The sequence below is a fragment of the Anthonomus grandis genome, chromosome 6, assembly GCF_022605725.1.
Source record: "Anthonomus grandis grandis chromosome 6, icAntGran1.3, whole genome shotgun sequence".
Lineage (NCBI taxonomy): Eukaryota > Metazoa > Arthropoda > Insecta > Coleoptera > Curculionidae > Anthonomus > Anthonomus grandis.
In genome coordinates, this window is record NC_065551.1 from 26,811,098 (window position 1) to 26,829,946 (window position 18,849).

The window sequence follows — 18,849 nt, forward strand, 5'->3', positions numbered from 1 at the left end:
TTTACATTGAACATCCTGTATACAGAGCAATAATAGATTTTTACCAAGAGAAGGCTACATACAACACAACCCATACAAAAGATAAACGCAAACCTCATTAGCAAGCTAACAAATAGCCTAAAACAACAAAACACATCTAAAGAGAATCAGAAGCATAAATAGAAGAACTGACGTAGAACAAATGCCCTCGCTGCGAATATGTCTAGTTTACAAATGACACCCTATAAATTAAAATGCACTAGGAAGCGAGTATTCCGAGATGAGCTTAAAGGGATTAAATGCCATCGCGAAAACTGTTTTGCTGATATTAACGGCCTTCTTGGGATGACTTATGGTCATTCAGGGATAACGTTAGTTTTAAACTGTTATTACTTTCATAATAGAACACATTATAATAATTTTTAATTTAGAACAATAGTTCCTCCAAGACACCTATTTCACTAGTCAGGAAATAGGAGCGCTTAGGCATTGTAGTAATAAATACGAAAGGATCTAGTCTAATATCTTCAGCCTTTGAAGTTAAAGAAGAGTTGAATACCGGGGGAAAATTCTAGACCATATAACCCATATAATCAATGTGAACTGTGGAGTAATAAACTCAGTGATCTGCGTTCGTGCAGGCATTCTTAAATAAGTACTTAAGAAAATGAAGATAGAAGCAGGAAGGCAAAAATAAGTAAGTAAAGCACAAATAAATGATGTATGTTGCCTTATAATTTTATTTACTTATTCGCCTCTCTAATAATTATTGTTTTTATTATTCGGCCCTGGATTGTGTAACTATGATGATTGTTTGGTCCTTCTGAGTTCCTTAGGACCAGGGAGTAGAAGTTAATTACAGTTTATAAAAAAACATAAAAATAACTAAATTTTATTTATTAAAACTGTTGGTTTTTAACCAGTATAATCCGATTCCGACATCCGATATTTTCAAAAACAGGAAACGACCTGACGTCGAAGACAAAACGGCAGTAAAGTAGGTGTTGCATAACCAGACTTACCATGGTAATAACCATAGGATCTCTTCGACCATGTTTGCTTAACGCCCAGAAGAAAAAAGGACTACTCGCGATTTAATGGGTAGTTTCTGTCTAAAGTGCCGTTAGGTACTAGGACGGCGTGATTACTCTTGTGGTAAATCGCTCTCCATCGGTATAATATACGTAAATACTTTTAATGTTATAGAGCAGAAGAAAATTATTTAAGATGACCCTTATCTTGAAAAAACATGCGTACGCCTTAACCCAAAAAGTAAATTTAGCAATAAAAAATGAGAGTGTGCGATCGATATTTCACTAAAATGTCAAAGTAATTTAACTGATGCTATCTCTTAATAGATTAACAATTTAGAAATTCGTTTTTTTTAGATTACATATCGTTAAATGGGAGTGGTACGTAGATTTTATTGTTTCATAAAAGTCTTAGCATTAACGTTATCAGAATCTTAGTCTTATCATTGTTATGAAAAACTCAAAATTATTTAATAACAGCAGTTCTATTTATGACTTTTCAGGTAGTTTGAATCGTAGTATGAAATGCTTATATGTAAAAAAATGAAATATTGAAAAGGTTAAAATTGTTAAAGATTCAATATTTTTCCTCTTTTAAGATATAATATAGGATTTTTATGATGCAGGCTAAGTTACTTAAGAAACCCAAATACATTTAATAATGGTAATGAAATGGTAATTACATAAGAAAATATAATTTGAAGACTTTTTTTTGGAGACAACTTAAGCAATGATGAGAAAAAAAATGTGACGAACGACGAAATAAAATATTTTCTATTTTCAGATAATGTAACACATTTGATGCTATTGAGAATTTTTGGTTGATTGGCCAAATTCTGCTACGAACATTTCTACGGCTCGACATCGTAAAAGTTTATTCCGGTTCATCGTTAAATGCTCGTTTTCGTTTAATGATGTCGATTGACCTTTTGGGTTTTTTCATACAATATTCGCTAATTTGGTTGTTTATTGTCATTTTATTACATATTTTGAATTAAAAAGTATCAACTTTACCTCTAAAACTGCCCAGAAAAAAATTACTTAATTTTACTACTATCTTAGCTTTAATCTTAAGAGATTGTGTTTCTGTGATATTCTGCAATCTTTTTAAAGTGTTCGATTGCATAGTTCACATTGCTGAATAAATTGACTTTAGGGACATAGTTTTCACTAATTTCAGTCCTACCTCGAGGGTAGAAATCAATTTATCTTATGTATTGGAAACATAATTTATTTATTTTTGCACCACGCAAATGTTATCCGTACTCTAGGCTCTCATCAACCTAATTTCCTTATTTCCATTCTGATTTATAGTGTACAAGGTGTTGGAGTTTCATTTTACAAATTAAATGATCTGCTCAGTTTGTCCCGAATTGCATTCCATAATACCTTTACAAATTAGCAACACAAATTTACTGAAACCACACAATTATGTCACCGCCCAATTAACCTTGAACCACTTCAGTCGATCTCATTTTGCATAATGCAAATTCTATTTACATACTTTGCCAAAATAAGTGCGATCATCTAAGCACATACAATATGGGAACTTCCCACTCTTAAAATTATTTAATTATTTAATTAAAATAAATGGCGTGACAATTGCATATGTCACGATTTTGTCGAGCAAAATGGTAGGCAGTGTGGGTTGCAAGGTTGTCTTCTTCAGTTAAGTTACCAAAAGTGTATTAGTTACTAACTTTGTAATATAAGGAATATAAGTACATACTGTAAATTGAAATAGAAGTGTTACCTAAGTGGAATCAGCATATGTCAGAGGCCATAGCAGCTCTGAAAATTACAACTGTCGCTTACAAGAGAACCAGATGAAGAATGGCATTTAATTATTTTATGGTAATGCTTAATGCTTTAAAACACAATAACATACAAGTGAATTAAGGCCCATAATCATATCTTACCCATCAGAGGCAAAACAAAATCTGTGAATCATTCCAAGATAATTATCATTCTGTATTATTAAAAGCCAATCTTGTCGACCTAGATACACCAGCCTAATCGAAGTAGAAAAAAAATACAAATGATATACGCTCACTTACGGCACCTTATTAAGATTCAATTTTTCAAAATGCAGTAGAAGGTTATGAAAGAACTGGTTGGGTTTTTATAAATAGAGCTTATTTTGAAAAATTTACTTAAAACAGCCTGCTTTTGGTATATTGGTACATACAGGTTGTTAACAAATACACTTTAGGTATTTTTTAGAAAATAATTACTTTGTCGTCGTAATTTTTCTATCCTCTATAATAAAGTGGATTTTGTTTTTTTTTCAGTTTTAAAACACAAAACTAATACACAACAAACTTGCCTCTATCTAAATGTAGTTCATACCTTTTATAATTATTGGCATGGTAAGGAGAGATCCTGATGATAAAAACGAGTTTTTTTATGTACTTAATATAGAATAATTTTTGCCTTTTTAGTTACATTTAATGGAACAAATAATTTAATAAATCAAATATAAAATCCTAAAAGAGTTATTTAAAGTTCTTTTCACGACCACCTTTCACAAACCAGAAAAATCTCCTAATGTCATCCTATAACAGTGAATAATGTGAATATAAGTTACTAATTTGTCCGATCCAATTATTATCAATTATCCAATATAACTTACACATGTCACAAAAAGAATCATATGAAATATATTAACATATTTACTAATACAAAATGTGTGAAATAACACATAAAATTTAATAAAAATATTTTGTTAAAAATAAATAACATGTAATCACACCCTGAATATAACCTTGATCAAATTACAGGCAAGGCACTGAGAGTAAAAAAATGTGTTGTATAAGAAAACGTTTATTATATATATTTTTTAAATAGTTAGTAAAAACCCTCTAATATAAAAAGATAATTAATAAAAAATGTCATATATATAATTGTGTGGAGTAATCATGAACATGGCGATGCGTTTGATACTCGATTATATTTTTTTTAACATACACAAGGCATTCATAAATAAAACGACCGAGCTCATCCATAAGCTTTTCATGAGAAATACTATTGATCTCAATTTTATCCAGACACATTCAGTCTGTGTATCCCAAGTCAAGTTAGAATCGACCTTTATTCCCAGAAACTATGCACTTTCTTGAACCTCATCATCTCCATCTATCTATCTTGTAATACCCCATCGTGGACCTTAGCAGTTGTGTCATGAGCAAAAAAGGTATATTTTGACAATGTGTGGTACAAAGGCAGGTTATTGAGCAGGTTAATATAGCTGTCCTCCACAAAAATCATCTATTATTGCTGATAAGAGGTTCAAGATCGCTTTAGTGGTATTTCTGGTTACCCCAAAAACCGAACCGATAACCGGTCTGTGCAAATACAATTTTCTTCGAAATATTACAAAGAAATTTACTTAGCCATGAACTTTAATCCTTCAGATAACATAGGTAACTGAGTTATGGGTATAATAAGTCGCATCGAGCAGATGTGATTCAAAAAGGCTGCTTTTTGAAGATTGGAATTATTATTGCTTAATTTAAATCATCCGAAAAGGCGTTCTACCCAAAGTATTGACTTATGAAGTAATTTTAGAGGATGAGCAATTTAGTGTGAGAGAGATTTATACTGAATGTGCCGGTAATTGATTGATACAAAAAAATTTTCTACCATGTTCAGAAATTAAATTCTATTTTTGAAGAAACAGAATGTTAAAAGCTTATTACTAAGAATATTCTGGAAATACTATGCTGCTTGACACCATTCCGACTTAATATATTGCCTTTACCCCATTCTGTCAGCAAAATGAAGGGGGCCATCTTATGTTATCATATTATGTTGTTATATATAAAATATAAAAGTACCAAGAACTAAAAAAACCTGGGGAAAGTAAGATTTTGTTCTCACTATGGATATTCCTGGAACCTGTTTAATTTCGCACGGATTTGTGCATGATTATTTAAAAATATTTATAATTCTTGTATAATATGAAACAAAATTATCTCCTATTTCTGGATATATATTCCAAAAGTGCAGAGGCGACACTGCTATCTATAGTCTAGCTTAGAATATTAAAAAAATGTTATAAAATTACCTTAAAGTATTGTGGGCTCTACTAGTAGATAAGAACCTTCTTCTAGCTGGAACCTTTGGAGGTTCAGTTGACCCATCCAACGAATGCTGACGGGTGATTGGTCTCCTGGTCGTCACTGCGTTTTGAATCACCATTTTCACATTTTAAAAACGGACCAAACGCACTTGCATTGTCACTTTTCTAAGTTAGCAAACACTTTTCAGCTAGTACCTAATTCTGATTATAATAAATTGGTAAAGTATATCTGAATGCATAAAGGGTGTTTTCTTCTGTTTAAAAACCGGTAAATATGAAGGTGTAGGTCAAACTTCCAATATTGAGTCATCCCACGCTCTTATAAGATAAGATTAATGTGAATTCCGGCGTGGCTGCCTTATTGAATCTTTTGAAAAATTTCGTTTATCGTTTCGCGAACCGGCGAGCATGCAGGAATGCCCTGAATTTTCTTTATTAATAAAACTTTGCATGAGAAATGTTTTATGAAATGTAAAAGTTTCTGCATTTTCAGAGTCAAGAGATTTATTTACGAAGTTTTCAAGTAGGAAAATCTCCTGTGACTTTGCATGGGTTATGTCTGAATTTACTTTATTATTAGGTATATTTTGTATAAATATGATTTTCAACTTTTGTATTACAATAGAAAGAATATATTTCTTGACTACTTTAAAAATTTAGTTTCAATTTCGATTATTTAAGTCATATACCATTAAATATTCAACTAATATTCTACATATGGTCTATTTTCTACAAATACTTTTCATCTTATATATCTATTTTAAGACCACCCCATGTTATAAAATATTTATATTACATGAATAACCTATAAAATAACGCATACCATATACAGTCACAAAAACGAAAAAGAGTAGCCTACCTCGTAGGCATTTCAAAGCAAAAGCGTATCAAAGTAAACAACCATAATTAAGTCGCTTATTCTACTTTTAAATTCTCGTTTCATTAACAACTTCGTTTAATAGAATCGTTTATTAGGTTTAATTAGTTTTCATTTACTTTTTGTTCCTGTTTTATTACATAACTGATATATTATTATCAAACTGTTTAATTGCACCCTTTCAATTGCAAAATGATTAGTTTCTTTCACACTTTGCTTAACATATAAAGATGAAGGAGAAGAAAATATGTGCATGTATATAATAATTTATTTCTCAATCATCAAATGGTTGAAATGGTTCAATAAATATGACAAAATGGACAGATCTACGACAAAATGCTACTCCGTAGTTCATTTTAATAGAGAGTGAGTTTTGAGTGAAAACGAAGAATCTTTTTGATAAACAATGAAGATAAACTTAAAGCTGTGGCATCTACAGATAGATTCATTAAAAAGAAAAGTGTTATTAAAACTATGTTGAGGAGAATGAACTAGAAAGGCCTTATTATCTTCAACGATTTTCTACTCTAGAAACGCTCTTCTATACTCCAAAGATTCTCATTTACTCGGAGGAGCATTTCCATTCAATAAGGAATGAATTAATGAACTAATGATAGAGCTCCATGATACAGAATGCCATGAACAGCCGAATATTTAACAAAACACTAATATAAAAAATATTTGAATCACTTTAAAGACTTGTTCATTGTTTGCAATGAACAAAAACAAAAAAAAAGAAGATCTTCAAGATCTTAGTGGGTCTATTTCTACTTAATAAGAAATAAATTAAACAATAAAATAATAAGTGCGCAAAGAAAAACAGACAAACATTTATCGAACAATAAACAGCAGCTAGGAAGTGCTAAAAGACCTCGTGAACCCGAAGTTGAACCTAGTTTGAAATATCTGGAATTACAAGATCAAGTAGACCATTGGGTATAAGGAACTTGTTGTACAAGAATCTGCTACTTTAGGGACAAAGAAATTGGGTTTGAAACTAAGAGATGCTGAATTAAAACGCTTTATAGATTTGATCTATAAAACCTCGGAACAATAAATTTAAGGATCCGATGCCGATTTTCTTCTTCAGGGTCCAATTATTATAAATATTTAGAGCAAAGCAATTGATAGACAAAAACGGTGAGCAACAACTATCTAAAAATCTCTAATAGCTTATTAATTTGGTGAATAAAATATTTTCGAGAGATAAAACTTTCTTTCAAAAATAGATCTTCTTAATTTCTGCTGTGACTCTTCTATTCACGCTTAGAAGAGCATTTCAATGAACAGAATGAATTAACCAATGGGGAAATACGATAACAATATATATAAACCAGTGAAGAAACAATAACTAGAATATAGAATGAAAAACCAACACTATAAATATATTGATCACTTTTTGCAATTGTGTTTAAAATAAAAACATTTTAAGACTTTAGTACAATCAGGTAGGAAGGTTTTAAGAAGAGACCTCATCAGTCTGGAATTAAAACTCTTATTATTTGAAATACCTGGAGTTTTTAAAGACCACCTGGTATAATGAGGAACCTGGTCAAGAATCAGTTTCACCCTAGACAAAAAAATATGTATCTGGGTGGACCTCCACTGAATAACGTAAATTTATCTTCAATGAGAATACATGACACGATTAATCATTAAATATTAAGAAATTAAGAAAATAAAAACAGTATCTATGACTTAGTCCCAAAGCACTTTTATAAATTTTGAGACTGAATACAAGGGAAAGCTTAAATTAGTTCGATATTGTGAAGCTTTTTATATTTAATAGCGGATTACCCTTTGCATCTTTATAATTATCCCGCTATGACACAATTGAATAGAACCAATTTAAGATTTGTTTTTGGTATATAATTGGCGACTTTCACTAGCATACACGCACACAATCTATTGATATATTATATCAAGGAACAAAATTATAAATTACAACAAAGGTAAACCGTGCGGAACCAGTTTATAGTGGTACAATTACAATAAAAGAAAAGAAAAAGTTTTTGCAATAACCTATTAACAATACAATCGTTTATTATGCTGTGTCTTGATTGATAATGTACGAAGTGTGCGTACAGTTATTCGATTTTCAGCTCTGTCAAGGCAAATTTACAAGGGACATTGATAAGTTTATAGTGAGTAGGTGCATTTTATTGCATCTTTATTATATATTTAGAGAAGAATGAGTGCATCCAATGAGCAGTATTTAATCAGATGGATTTATAAACTTCACGTCAATAACCATGCCACTGAACGCTTGTTCGTTTCTTTCATTTGCGACATAGTTATACTTCTGCTTTTTTGCCTTTAGGGGTACTACTAAAAATAATATGCCATTCAAAATTAGCATTCTGTACGTTAGTACTGACGTGCAAAGTCAACGAAAAATATAAATGTCATCGTAATAAAGTCCATATTTAGCTAATTTAATTTTTAAAACATGCCTTTTAATGTAAGCAAGGTATTTCATAAAGAAGTTGAATTTATTTATACGCCATATGCAATAATATTCAAGACATAATAAAATTGGTCAACTCCATAAAAAGGGAGACTAGGCTGCTAAAAATCACTACTCAGTAAAACAGCTAAATTATTAACGAAAATTGAAAAAAAGTGATAAACGTAGACAAGATTCTGAATGAAGTCATGATTTACATTAAATATTAAGCGATATAAATTCCTAAATTACCTTTTTTGTAAGAAACAGAAACACCCTCTATGTATAATAGAAGCCTTTACTCTCCTTCAGAAAATTTTTAAAATTTCACTTCCTCAACTAACCACAAAATATATCACAAATTTCAGTTTTTTTTTAAATTACCGGGCGGTAAACCACAGAAAAGCAGCCGCACGTAGTACTCTCACTTTCGATGTGTATATACCAGTACCCGAACCGACAAACTTAACCGGCCATGATACAGTGAGACTGTCAACCGTCTGAAATCTTGCCGCGGATGCTGGGTACTCTAGGTGGTACCCTGCAGAATATCTTTATGGAGAACTGAAGAGCATAGGGAGTACCAGTATAGTCGCCTAAGGGAGTAATCAAGCGGTACTCTGGTGTTATGTAAGATAAGTAAGTACCTACTGCCAATGTCAACTGGGAGATTGTTTTATATTGGTTCACGGTTAAGAATGGATTTATTGCAGTGATCTTGTTACTGTAGAGCTTTTTTATGCGGTTTTATAGCTTTGGTTTTATATGTTCATTTTGTTGAATAAGCGGAAAATAGTTGGGTGTAACCATTGAAGGGAAATATAAACGTTCGTATTAAACATATATATATTATACAACTATTTCAAGGTCCAGCAGTGAAAATGAAATCGTCGATTTTTATACATTTATAATGGGTTATTTTTCTTAGTAAAAATGTATCAATCTTAGCTTTGGTTAGTTCCATTTTTTCCAACAAGTCCTGTTTTTTGCCTTTTGGGTACTCAATGCAAAATATCCGCTCCATGAGTTAAAGAAAAACTATGTGAGGAGCCAACAAATGATTTGCAAACGCCGATTTAGTTTCAATCATGTCAGTATCCCTGTACCTGTCCACCAAACTTGTATGTTCCTTTATTCTGGTGGAAATTTTTCTCCCTGATTGCCCTATGTAAATGGCATTACATGTAATGACTGTAATGCCATTTACATAAATGTCTTAATGAATATACCCCTGATTTTGAAAAGAAATCTGCATTATCTATTGTACTAACTAGCTGCCTTTTTAAACTGTTTGTAGTTTTAAAAGCAATTGTGAGATTTGAAGACTTGAAAAACTTTGCAAGCTGAAAAGAAATATTACCAGAAAATTAAATGGATCTAAAAAGGTGACTATTTTCATTATTAAGATGGATTAAGTTGTAAGTGAGTTTATATTTATTATAGAATTTAGAATAAAGGCGATTAATTATATCAAGTGGAAAACCATTATTAAAAGCAATATGTTTAATTACATTTAGTTCATCAAGGAAAGCTTCTCTAGAAAGGGGGATATTGAAAAGGCGATAGAAAAGGGAATTAAAAGAGGCAAATTTGTAGGAATAAGGGGAGTTTGAGAAGTATTGGATGACATTGTCCATAGTGGTGGGTTTGCGGTAAATCTCAAATTCAAGTTTGTTGGTATTTTTTGAAACAAGCACATCAAGAAAAGGCAACCTTCCATCTCTTTCTTCTTCAATGGTAAACAAGATATTTGCGTAAAGAGAGTTTATAGAAATGAGGAAATCCGCCAATTCTAGATCATTTCAATTCCATACTACAAAAATATTATCTACGTATCTCCTATATACAGTGAAAAAAGCACCAAACTTCCCATTGACAATCCCTTTCTCCAAATGGTGCATAAAAATCTCACTCAGAAGAGGCGAGAGGCAAGACCCCATTGCCACTCCAGTAACTTGTCTAAAAAATCTGTTGTTGAAAACGAAAAAATTCTGATCAAGTACTAGCTTGAGAAGTGTTAAAAGATCATTCCAAAGATCGTTTCACACTGGCGACATTTTACATTTTTACTTTTTTATTTTTTTATTTTTAAAGCATACATTTTTATCTATGGTGGGAATTGTTAACTTAACCTAGCTTTCCTTTCTTATTAGTTGTAATGTGATCTGTGTAGGTCTAGGTAATGAGTTTTATAATTTTTTCAAGTTTAATTTATAAGCGTTCTTTTTGTGAAAAATATCTTAATGTATTTTTTAGGCCTGATGATGCTCCGATAGGAGCGAAACACGTGTAGCTTTGAACAAATTATATGGATTTGATGAAACCGTGACTTTGTGTTCTTACCTTTGTTTTATTTTTTTAGGTTCTTTTGTTAAAAATACTTTAAGTGGATTTTCATTGAATTTTATTTCTGTTATCCAGCCAAATTTTATATATACAGGGTGTCCCGAAATTACATCGCAATATCTTACCAGCCGCATCTTTGTCTTAAAATAAGACAAAAACTTTATAGGTATACAGGAATCTTGTGAAAAGTGAATCACTAAGAATAGCAGAAGTATACGATAAAAATTTCGAAAAATAACGACCAGGCGTTTCGAAAATATTAAGAAAAAACCATTTTCAATAGGAATTATAAAACACCCTGTAACATCGAAACGATTCACTTTTCAAGATTCCTGTATATGGAGTTGTCTTATTTTTAGACAAAGATGCGGCTAATAAAATATTGCGATGTAATTTCGGGACACCCTGTATATTTTCATGCTTTCTTTTAATTTATCTATGAGTATTATCACCAGGCATTTCATAAGCAGACAATCATTCATTTGCATACAATAAACATAATCAAAAGCTGTGTATCTCAAAGAAAAAAAGTTTAAAGAAACATTATTTATAAAAGTTAAGTATGAAGTATATAATGATAAGAGTTTAGAGTATTTTCTGTAAAACACTTTCTCTTAACAAGTAAAACAAGAGTCAAGCTCAACTGTAGAGTAATAACTGAGCAGCATGACTTCTTTTCAAATAGATAATCTATTACTGCCCTTTCCTACTTTTCTCGTCAGGTGTGATATTTCTTAATGATAGAGGTCAACTAGATGCCAGACATATACGCTGATTTGAGCAAAGCCTTCGATCAGATTTATCACTATTTTGTCTAATTTGTTTTCATTCTCACGGGTAAAGTTGCTCTTTCACAGTTACTGCTGTCATTCATTTTGTTTTCCAAGGTCTGTTAATGTTTTTTTTTTCAAAATCCCTTCCTCCCATTATAGTCGTTCAGATAAAATGATAATCACATTGTAAATCCGTAAATTTTGATCAATAAAAGAAACATTATTTACAAAAGTTGAATAACTTTTAAAAGCGAATGTTCTAGACGTTATTTCGACCACAGACGTGGCAATTTTTTTGTTTTAAGATAGAAAGTATTTAACGATTAAATTTATATTTTTCAAATCGCACTATCAGTCCATTTTAATAATATTATTTTGACTATGATGAAACATGGAGTTACCCAAGGATAGGTTCTAGGGTCCATCCACTTTCTTATTTTTATGACCGTCATTATCTACCTAATGGGAATAAAGGGCTGACGCTTTTTGCATATGATACCTCGCTAAAACCCTTAGGTACAGGTGGATCTTCCAAGTGACATCCTATAAATATGGAATCGGCAGAAATCAGCAAAATCGAGCGGATTCTTTGGTCACATATTTAATATTTCTGATTCTAACGTGACCTTTTGCAAGATCGTAGCTCTCTTATTAACTAAGATCTCGCATTTTTAGAGATCAATTTTAGGCTCAAGAAAATCGTCAAAAATGGAATTATTGGGAATTTCCAAAGTGTTCTCATTCCCTTAGCTCTGCTTATATACCATTATAATCCGGTGTTCTCGTAATATATAAAATTGGGAATATGACCCTGGTATAGTTAGTTGGATTTCGAAAACAAAATATTTATGGTGAAAACAAATGCATGTCCCTGGAGGTACCCGAAAAGTTAAAAATCTCAAACTTTGAAGGTCGATATCTCGGCTTTTATGGGTTAGAAAATTCCAACTGTTTTCTTTTAATTTCCTCCTTTTAATTTCAACGAAACTATCTGCGTCGTAGCTCTCTTATTAGCCAAGATCCTGCATTTTTAGAGCCCATTTTTGGGCTCAAAAACATCGCCACAAATGGCATTTTGTTGGTGTGCATAACTCGGTGTTTTCATTATATGTATAGGGGTTGCAGATAAAACGTTGGCATAGTAATTTTGAATTCAAAGAAAAAAAAATTGGTGAAAAAAATGTTTGTCCGAAGGTATACGAAAAATAAATCCTAATCCCAAACTTTCCAACGAGACCATCAACAATGACAGTGCGGCGAATTTTTAAAGTGCCCTAAGATTTGCTCATATCCCATTATAACCCGACGTGTTCGTAATATAGTTAGCTTGATTTTGAAAAAACAAAATTTCGGTGAAAAGATGCATCCGAAAAATAAAAAATTACAAAACTTAAAGGTTGCTATCTCGGCTTCTATGGGCATTCTCGGAAAACATTTTAAGGGTTTTTCCTTGAAAGAAAGAAAGAAAGAAAATGTGCTATATTACGTAAGAATAATCTTGTGCACAAGCATCCTACAAGCTAAAAAAAAAAACAAGAATACAATTTCAAAAATTGACAAAACAATGAACAAAATTAAACACAAGAACACAAAAGTTTTTGAACATAGTACTTGAATTAAAGATAACTAAACGAAACAATCAATTACCAAATAAAGGTAAACTTGTTGACAAAACTAGAGAAAAAAAATCATTAAAAAAGTCATCCAGGTTATAATATGTCTTAGCCAATAAAAGCGTCTTTAATTCTCTTTTAAATTTCTTAACATCGAATATATGTCTAACACATAGAGGAACATGATTGTACATTTTTTTACTTATGTAAATTAATGAGTTTTTGGTAAGGGAAGACGTAGGAATAGGTAGGGGAACATCATTTACACGACGAGTCAAATGGCCAGTGTCAGAGGGTAGTTTGGGAATTTTGTGAATAAGAGCAGCTGTTTCTAAGATAAAGAGTGAAAAAAGAGTTAGGATTTTTTCAGAAATGAAGAGGGATTTGCAAGAATCTCTTAACTTAGCAGAACACAGGTATCTAACTGCTTTATTTTGAATAACAAAGACAATGTTAAGTAGCCCCTTATTGGTTAAACCCCAAAAAGGCAAGCCATACCGAATATGAGATTCAATAAGTGAAAAGTACACTGAACGTGCAACCACCCCTCCCAGCTCTTGTTTTGCCATTCTTACTGCAAAACATCCAGAAAATAATTTCCCAGCTAAATGTAAAATATGATCTTTAAACCGAAGGCGACCATCAATGGTAATTCCTAGGAACTTGCAGCACTCTTTATTCTGCAAGAGGGAATTTTCGTCAAACATCAGACCCTGAACATCGCACTTAAACCCCATAATAGACGTCTTTCTTATACATTAAACACGAGCCTGTTGGAAGCACACCACCCTGATAAAATCTGAAGGTCTTCAAGGATACAAGTCTTAATATAATCAGAATTTTTATGGCTCCATAGTATGGTGGTATCATCAGCAAACTGAACCACCTGGCCCTGCAATTTCAATGAACTCAAGTCATCCACATATAGTAAAAATAACAGTGGTCCCAACACTGAACCCTGGGGAACGCCTCATTTCAGGGATCTAGAAGCAGACAAACGCCCAGACACTGTAACCTTCTGAGTACGATTTGATAGATAGGACTCAAGCCATCGCAATGCTACGCCCCTAAAACCATATTTATCGAGTTTAGATAACAGTATTCCATGATCCACCCAGTCAAATGCTTTGGATAGATCACAAAACACTGCCGCCGATGACTTTCCAGAATTCAAGGACACATAGACGCTCTCCAAAAAGCTAAAAACAGCATCATGAGTCCCTTTACCGGCTTGAAATCCAAACTGATTTGCAGACAAAATGCCATTATGATGTAAAAAGGACAAAATTCTGCTTTTTGCAAGTTTTTCAACTATCTTAGAGAGGGTAGACAAAATAGAAATGGGACGGAAATTACAAGGCTGATCCAAATCTTCACCCTTATGAAGAGGGATAACCACTGCCTCTTTTAAACATGAAGGAAAAATGCCAATATGTAAAGAATTATTTATGCCAGAAACTAAAGCATTTAAGGCTGAATCAGGCAAAAAGAGTAACAACCTCGAAGATATTCCATCAGCTCCAGATGATTTATGGTTTTTTAGGCGTTTGATTTCATTTTTTACTTCGGTAAGATCGACAGGATGAAAGAAAAATGAATGCTCAACCGACACTTGTTGAAGATAGTGTAAGGGATCAATGTTACTACGAATGCCCTTGAGCTCGGTCTATTTTCGGTCTTCTAATTCCAACGAGACCATCGACAAGGTCGTAGGTCTCTTGTTAGCCAAGATCTCATATTTTTAGGGCCGATTTTTAAGTTTCTATAAAGATTTCTATAAATCCCCGACCCGACTCTTATATATAGGACATTTTTGTTTCTATAATCTACTCTAATCTTAATAACTTTTTTGTTAAACGAATAACCATTTAGGCCTATTACACTTACCCCTTTTCATCCTTTAAAACGAATACAAGAAATAATTCCTAATATGTAACTATCAAGCGACATCTCTTGATAAAAACTAGCAGAAAAATCGTTCACGTATTCAAACGTGGAACAGATTTCTACTTCACCTTTCACTTTTACAAAATTAATGCGTGAATTTATACCAGATGACTCGAGTGAGTAGCAACGAAACAGTGCATTTTATATGGAGAAATATTTTTTTAAATCATCAGATTATAATTGGCCTAAAAAAATATATTTTACAGCTTTAAAAAGTGCAAAAAGTTCAAAAACTTTATTCAGTATGCTTTTATCCTGATAGTACACATCATTTAATAGAATTTAAATATTTAAATACGTCTTCATGGAGTATTTGGTATTGATACCTACCTATTTTTTGGATGAAATGTTTTAGTTTTCTGTACACATTTCAGTGATTAAGAAAACCTTATAAATTAATTTTCAAATTAATATTAAACTTAAGATTAGAATTAAGCTTTGAGAAACCATAAATGGAAAAAGTAGGTTAAAATAGGACCACCTTAAATTTGAATAAAAATATTTGTATTTTTTAGGCAATGCCTTTCTCGACATTGTGGAAACACATCAATCGCGAAATGCTAATTCAAATTGCTGGCATATGAATCATTCCCTGAATATTCCTGGAATGTTTACAGATATTACAAAAATATTCACGAATGTTAGGTTCTATGTTAACATTCGCAGAATGTTCCTAGAGTATATTAGTTATTTAAGGCGCAAGAATCTATGAAGGATAGAAAGGAGGAGTCCGTCGCGTTCCAAGTTCAATTCCCCAAGAACCCTATATTATCATGTAAGGAGGTATTATTAGAGTAAATTGCAAAATCAATAGGTTTATAAATCTAAACTACCCTTGGTAAAATCCTGGATCAAGATATATAAAACTACATCTTTAATAGAAATATTTACTAATTGGTTCGACCTACATTTTGCAATGATAGTAAACGTGCAGGTTCAATATTTTAGGGAATTTCTTTTGTATCTCCAATTTAGATAATCTTGTGTCAATGAAAAATATCACGGGAGGTCCAGGCAGTTAAAGCCATTTTCCTTCAATTCAGTCGAAAAACAAAATTTAAAACTCTTAAGTATGAACGTTTTCCAAATTTCTTTAACAAGTTTGTAGAAAATTGCTTTGAGTAGTGAAACTGATTTAATTAATATTCATATTTTCGAAACTTCCTCAGACTAAGCAACTAAGGCTGTTCTTATATACAGAGGAATTAAATTTCTTAATTTGGATACACGCTCTTCTATAATGGCTCTTTCATATTAACTACCTATATTATAAAAGGAAAGAAAACACTGAACAAGTAACTGCATGTTGAGTAGGACAAGGATGACACAGTCCTTTATAAGTGAAATAATTTCAGTTCAATAAAAAACGTGAACTAATAAATTAAAAAATTAAGAAATATTATATAAACAGTAAGTTTAAATATTTAATTAAAACAAATTCACCAACTTGAAACACAAGCCTGATATATTTTACTATTTTACTACATTATTAATTCGTAAAACGGGGTCGGGATAAACATTTTCGCAATGGGAAATAAAACATTCAGAAGTCAAAACTAGAATGAAACACGAAGCTCAAATGGAACAGATGTGAACGCATATCGGATATTGGCGCCTGCCTCTGGTCCTAAATCTAAAAGCATCAGATATTGGAAGGCTTAAAATAGGGATTTAGGACTTAGGATAAAAATAAATCCGGAAAGAGGAGATAAAATGAGAAATTTTTCTGGTCTACGGAATAGGCCGATATAACCTTAATGCAACAAGACAATTTTAGTCCAAACTCTAAAGATTTTTTACTTGTTCAAAGAATTTTATATTATATAGTTTACATTTCCTAAAATGTATGCTTCTCTTCTAGTTCTTATTTAAATATATAAAAAAAATTAAATGAGAAAATATGGCCTTCGCCTCTGGTCAACCCTGACCTGGCACAGTGGCCTATGGCCAGAAGGGACAACCCACGAGAATCCGAAATTCGTAGTCGATTTTCCTCAAAACGCGCCCGCGCGTCGCTATCGTGAAATATTTCCGCATGGGCGATACTGCCTAATTGAATTTTCTCCACTTTCACACTTGATTTATCAGAACTGGACTTTCAAGTAAAGAAACGTAAGGGCAGCAACGTAACAGCATAAAAAGATAATCAACTGTAGACGCAACAGGTTTTTTAACTAGAGAAGAAAATTGTGAAATTAACGATTAAAATAGAGCTGAATAAATAGAAAACAACAAACCTTTTGTGATGAACAAGTAATTCTGGAAATAAATCGGTACACTGCTTACTCGGATTTAGATTAAAAGCAATTTAGAAAATACTTACTCTTCCTCTGCTCCAAGAGCTAAATCAGGTAGAGGCAAAGATAAGAAAACTGATCTTGATGGCTATCATTCAGAGTGAATTCAGGTGAATGAGATAAACCTTTTGCGTATAGAAGTAGCTTATCAAAACAAGAATTGCTTACTGAAAAATGTGGTTGTTCTTTAGTATTGTCCAGTTTAACTTCTTACCTTTCCAGCTACGTCCAAACAATTAAGAGTCGACCATCAAGGGCTGATTTACAATAGAGATGTATGGAACAGGACACATAGTTTCTTCAAAGAATCATTCCTTAAAGAATTAGAAAATGCCTGAATTACTTGAACGAAAAGGGGAAAATGACAAAATCAAAAATTACCTCCTAGTAGAAATAAAAATTGCTATGATTACCTAAATGAGATTAGAAAAAGTACTTCTGTTGCCTCGAAGAAACAACAAAAAAAAACGCCAAATGCCTTGAAAAAACATTATTATATATATAATCAAGCAATCTTAATTTTTTCAGTTATTTAGCCCCAAAATTCTATAACTATAACTAGGGATTATATTAGAACACATTTCCTATTCCTTGTTACAGTTTAAACTGTTTAAAACAACCCCAAAAATAACTAGAATATTGTTAGTCAAAGATTTCAAGATTATACAGGTTGGCGAATTGATCATTACGCATAGAAAGGTGCTTGGACAATTCTTAATCTTCAATCTTCCATCTGTATATCAGCAAAAGCTTCTAATTCAACTAAGGAGATCATAATTTTAATTGTTCTTCCCATATCCGCTCACTTGCTAAAATCTAACAATTTACCTTTCTTATCCATATAAAATATAATGTTGTTGTAATATATACAGTGCTTTCATTTCAAAACGAGCCACTCTTAATAACTTCTTAAAAAAAAAACACACGTCAATTTAGATATACAGAGGGACGTTTAATTTTATATTTGATAAAGTTCTTTTAATCACCGTGCAACCCCCAACTACCCGGTTTATCCAGACAACTATTAGCAAATTTAATTAATTTTCTAGGAAAGCAGAAAATTCTCTCTTTAGCTTTAGTTTAAAAGAAGAAAATGTTAAAATTTTTGTTAATTTTATCAAGCTCAAAATCTCAATATTTTTCGATATGTGTGACATATTTTAAAAAGTTTGATATGGAAGCAATTTTCTCAATAATTAGGATATAAATGAATCCGGGAAAAAGCGCTAAAATGAACTATTTTGATAGTTCAATTTTTTTAATCTTTTTCATCACAACCTATGGACTCTGGTACATATTAGTCTGATGATATGTACCCTTACTTTATATGCTCTTTTTAATGAATTCTAATTGCCCTTCATTGAGCTTTAACGGTTTGACAATGCATGAATATTATTCATTTTATATATTCTTTTCAGTAAATTCTTTTGAGATCTTGGAGGTGATTCAATTCAGGGTC

General features: G+C 31.8%; 1 protein-coding gene across 4 annotated transcripts in view; it reads right to left on the reverse strand.

The window, feature by feature from the left end:
• The window catches only part of LOC126737314 (rap1 GTPase-activating protein 1), a 349,016-nt gene that overhangs the window by 288,743 nt on the left and 41,424 nt on the right, over positions 1 to 18,849 (reverse strand). Inside the window, exons 1-2 of one of the 4 annotated variants that reach the window (XM_050442173.1) lie at positions 8,667 to 9,035; positions 5,077 to 5,292 (exon numbers count right to left, since the gene is read on the reverse strand). The exons of 2 other annotated variants lie outside the window; for them this stretch is intronic. In XM_050442173.1, coding sequence (XP_050298130.1) covers positions 5,077 to 5,210 — 134 coding nt within the window. In that variant the 5' untranslated portion in view covers positions 5,211 to 5,292; positions 8,667 to 9,035. Of the gene's footprint in view, positions 1 to 5,076; positions 5,649 to 8,666; positions 9,036 to 18,849 lie in introns of those variants that run through there. One more of the 4 variants, XM_050442174.1, reaches the window with a different exon arrangement.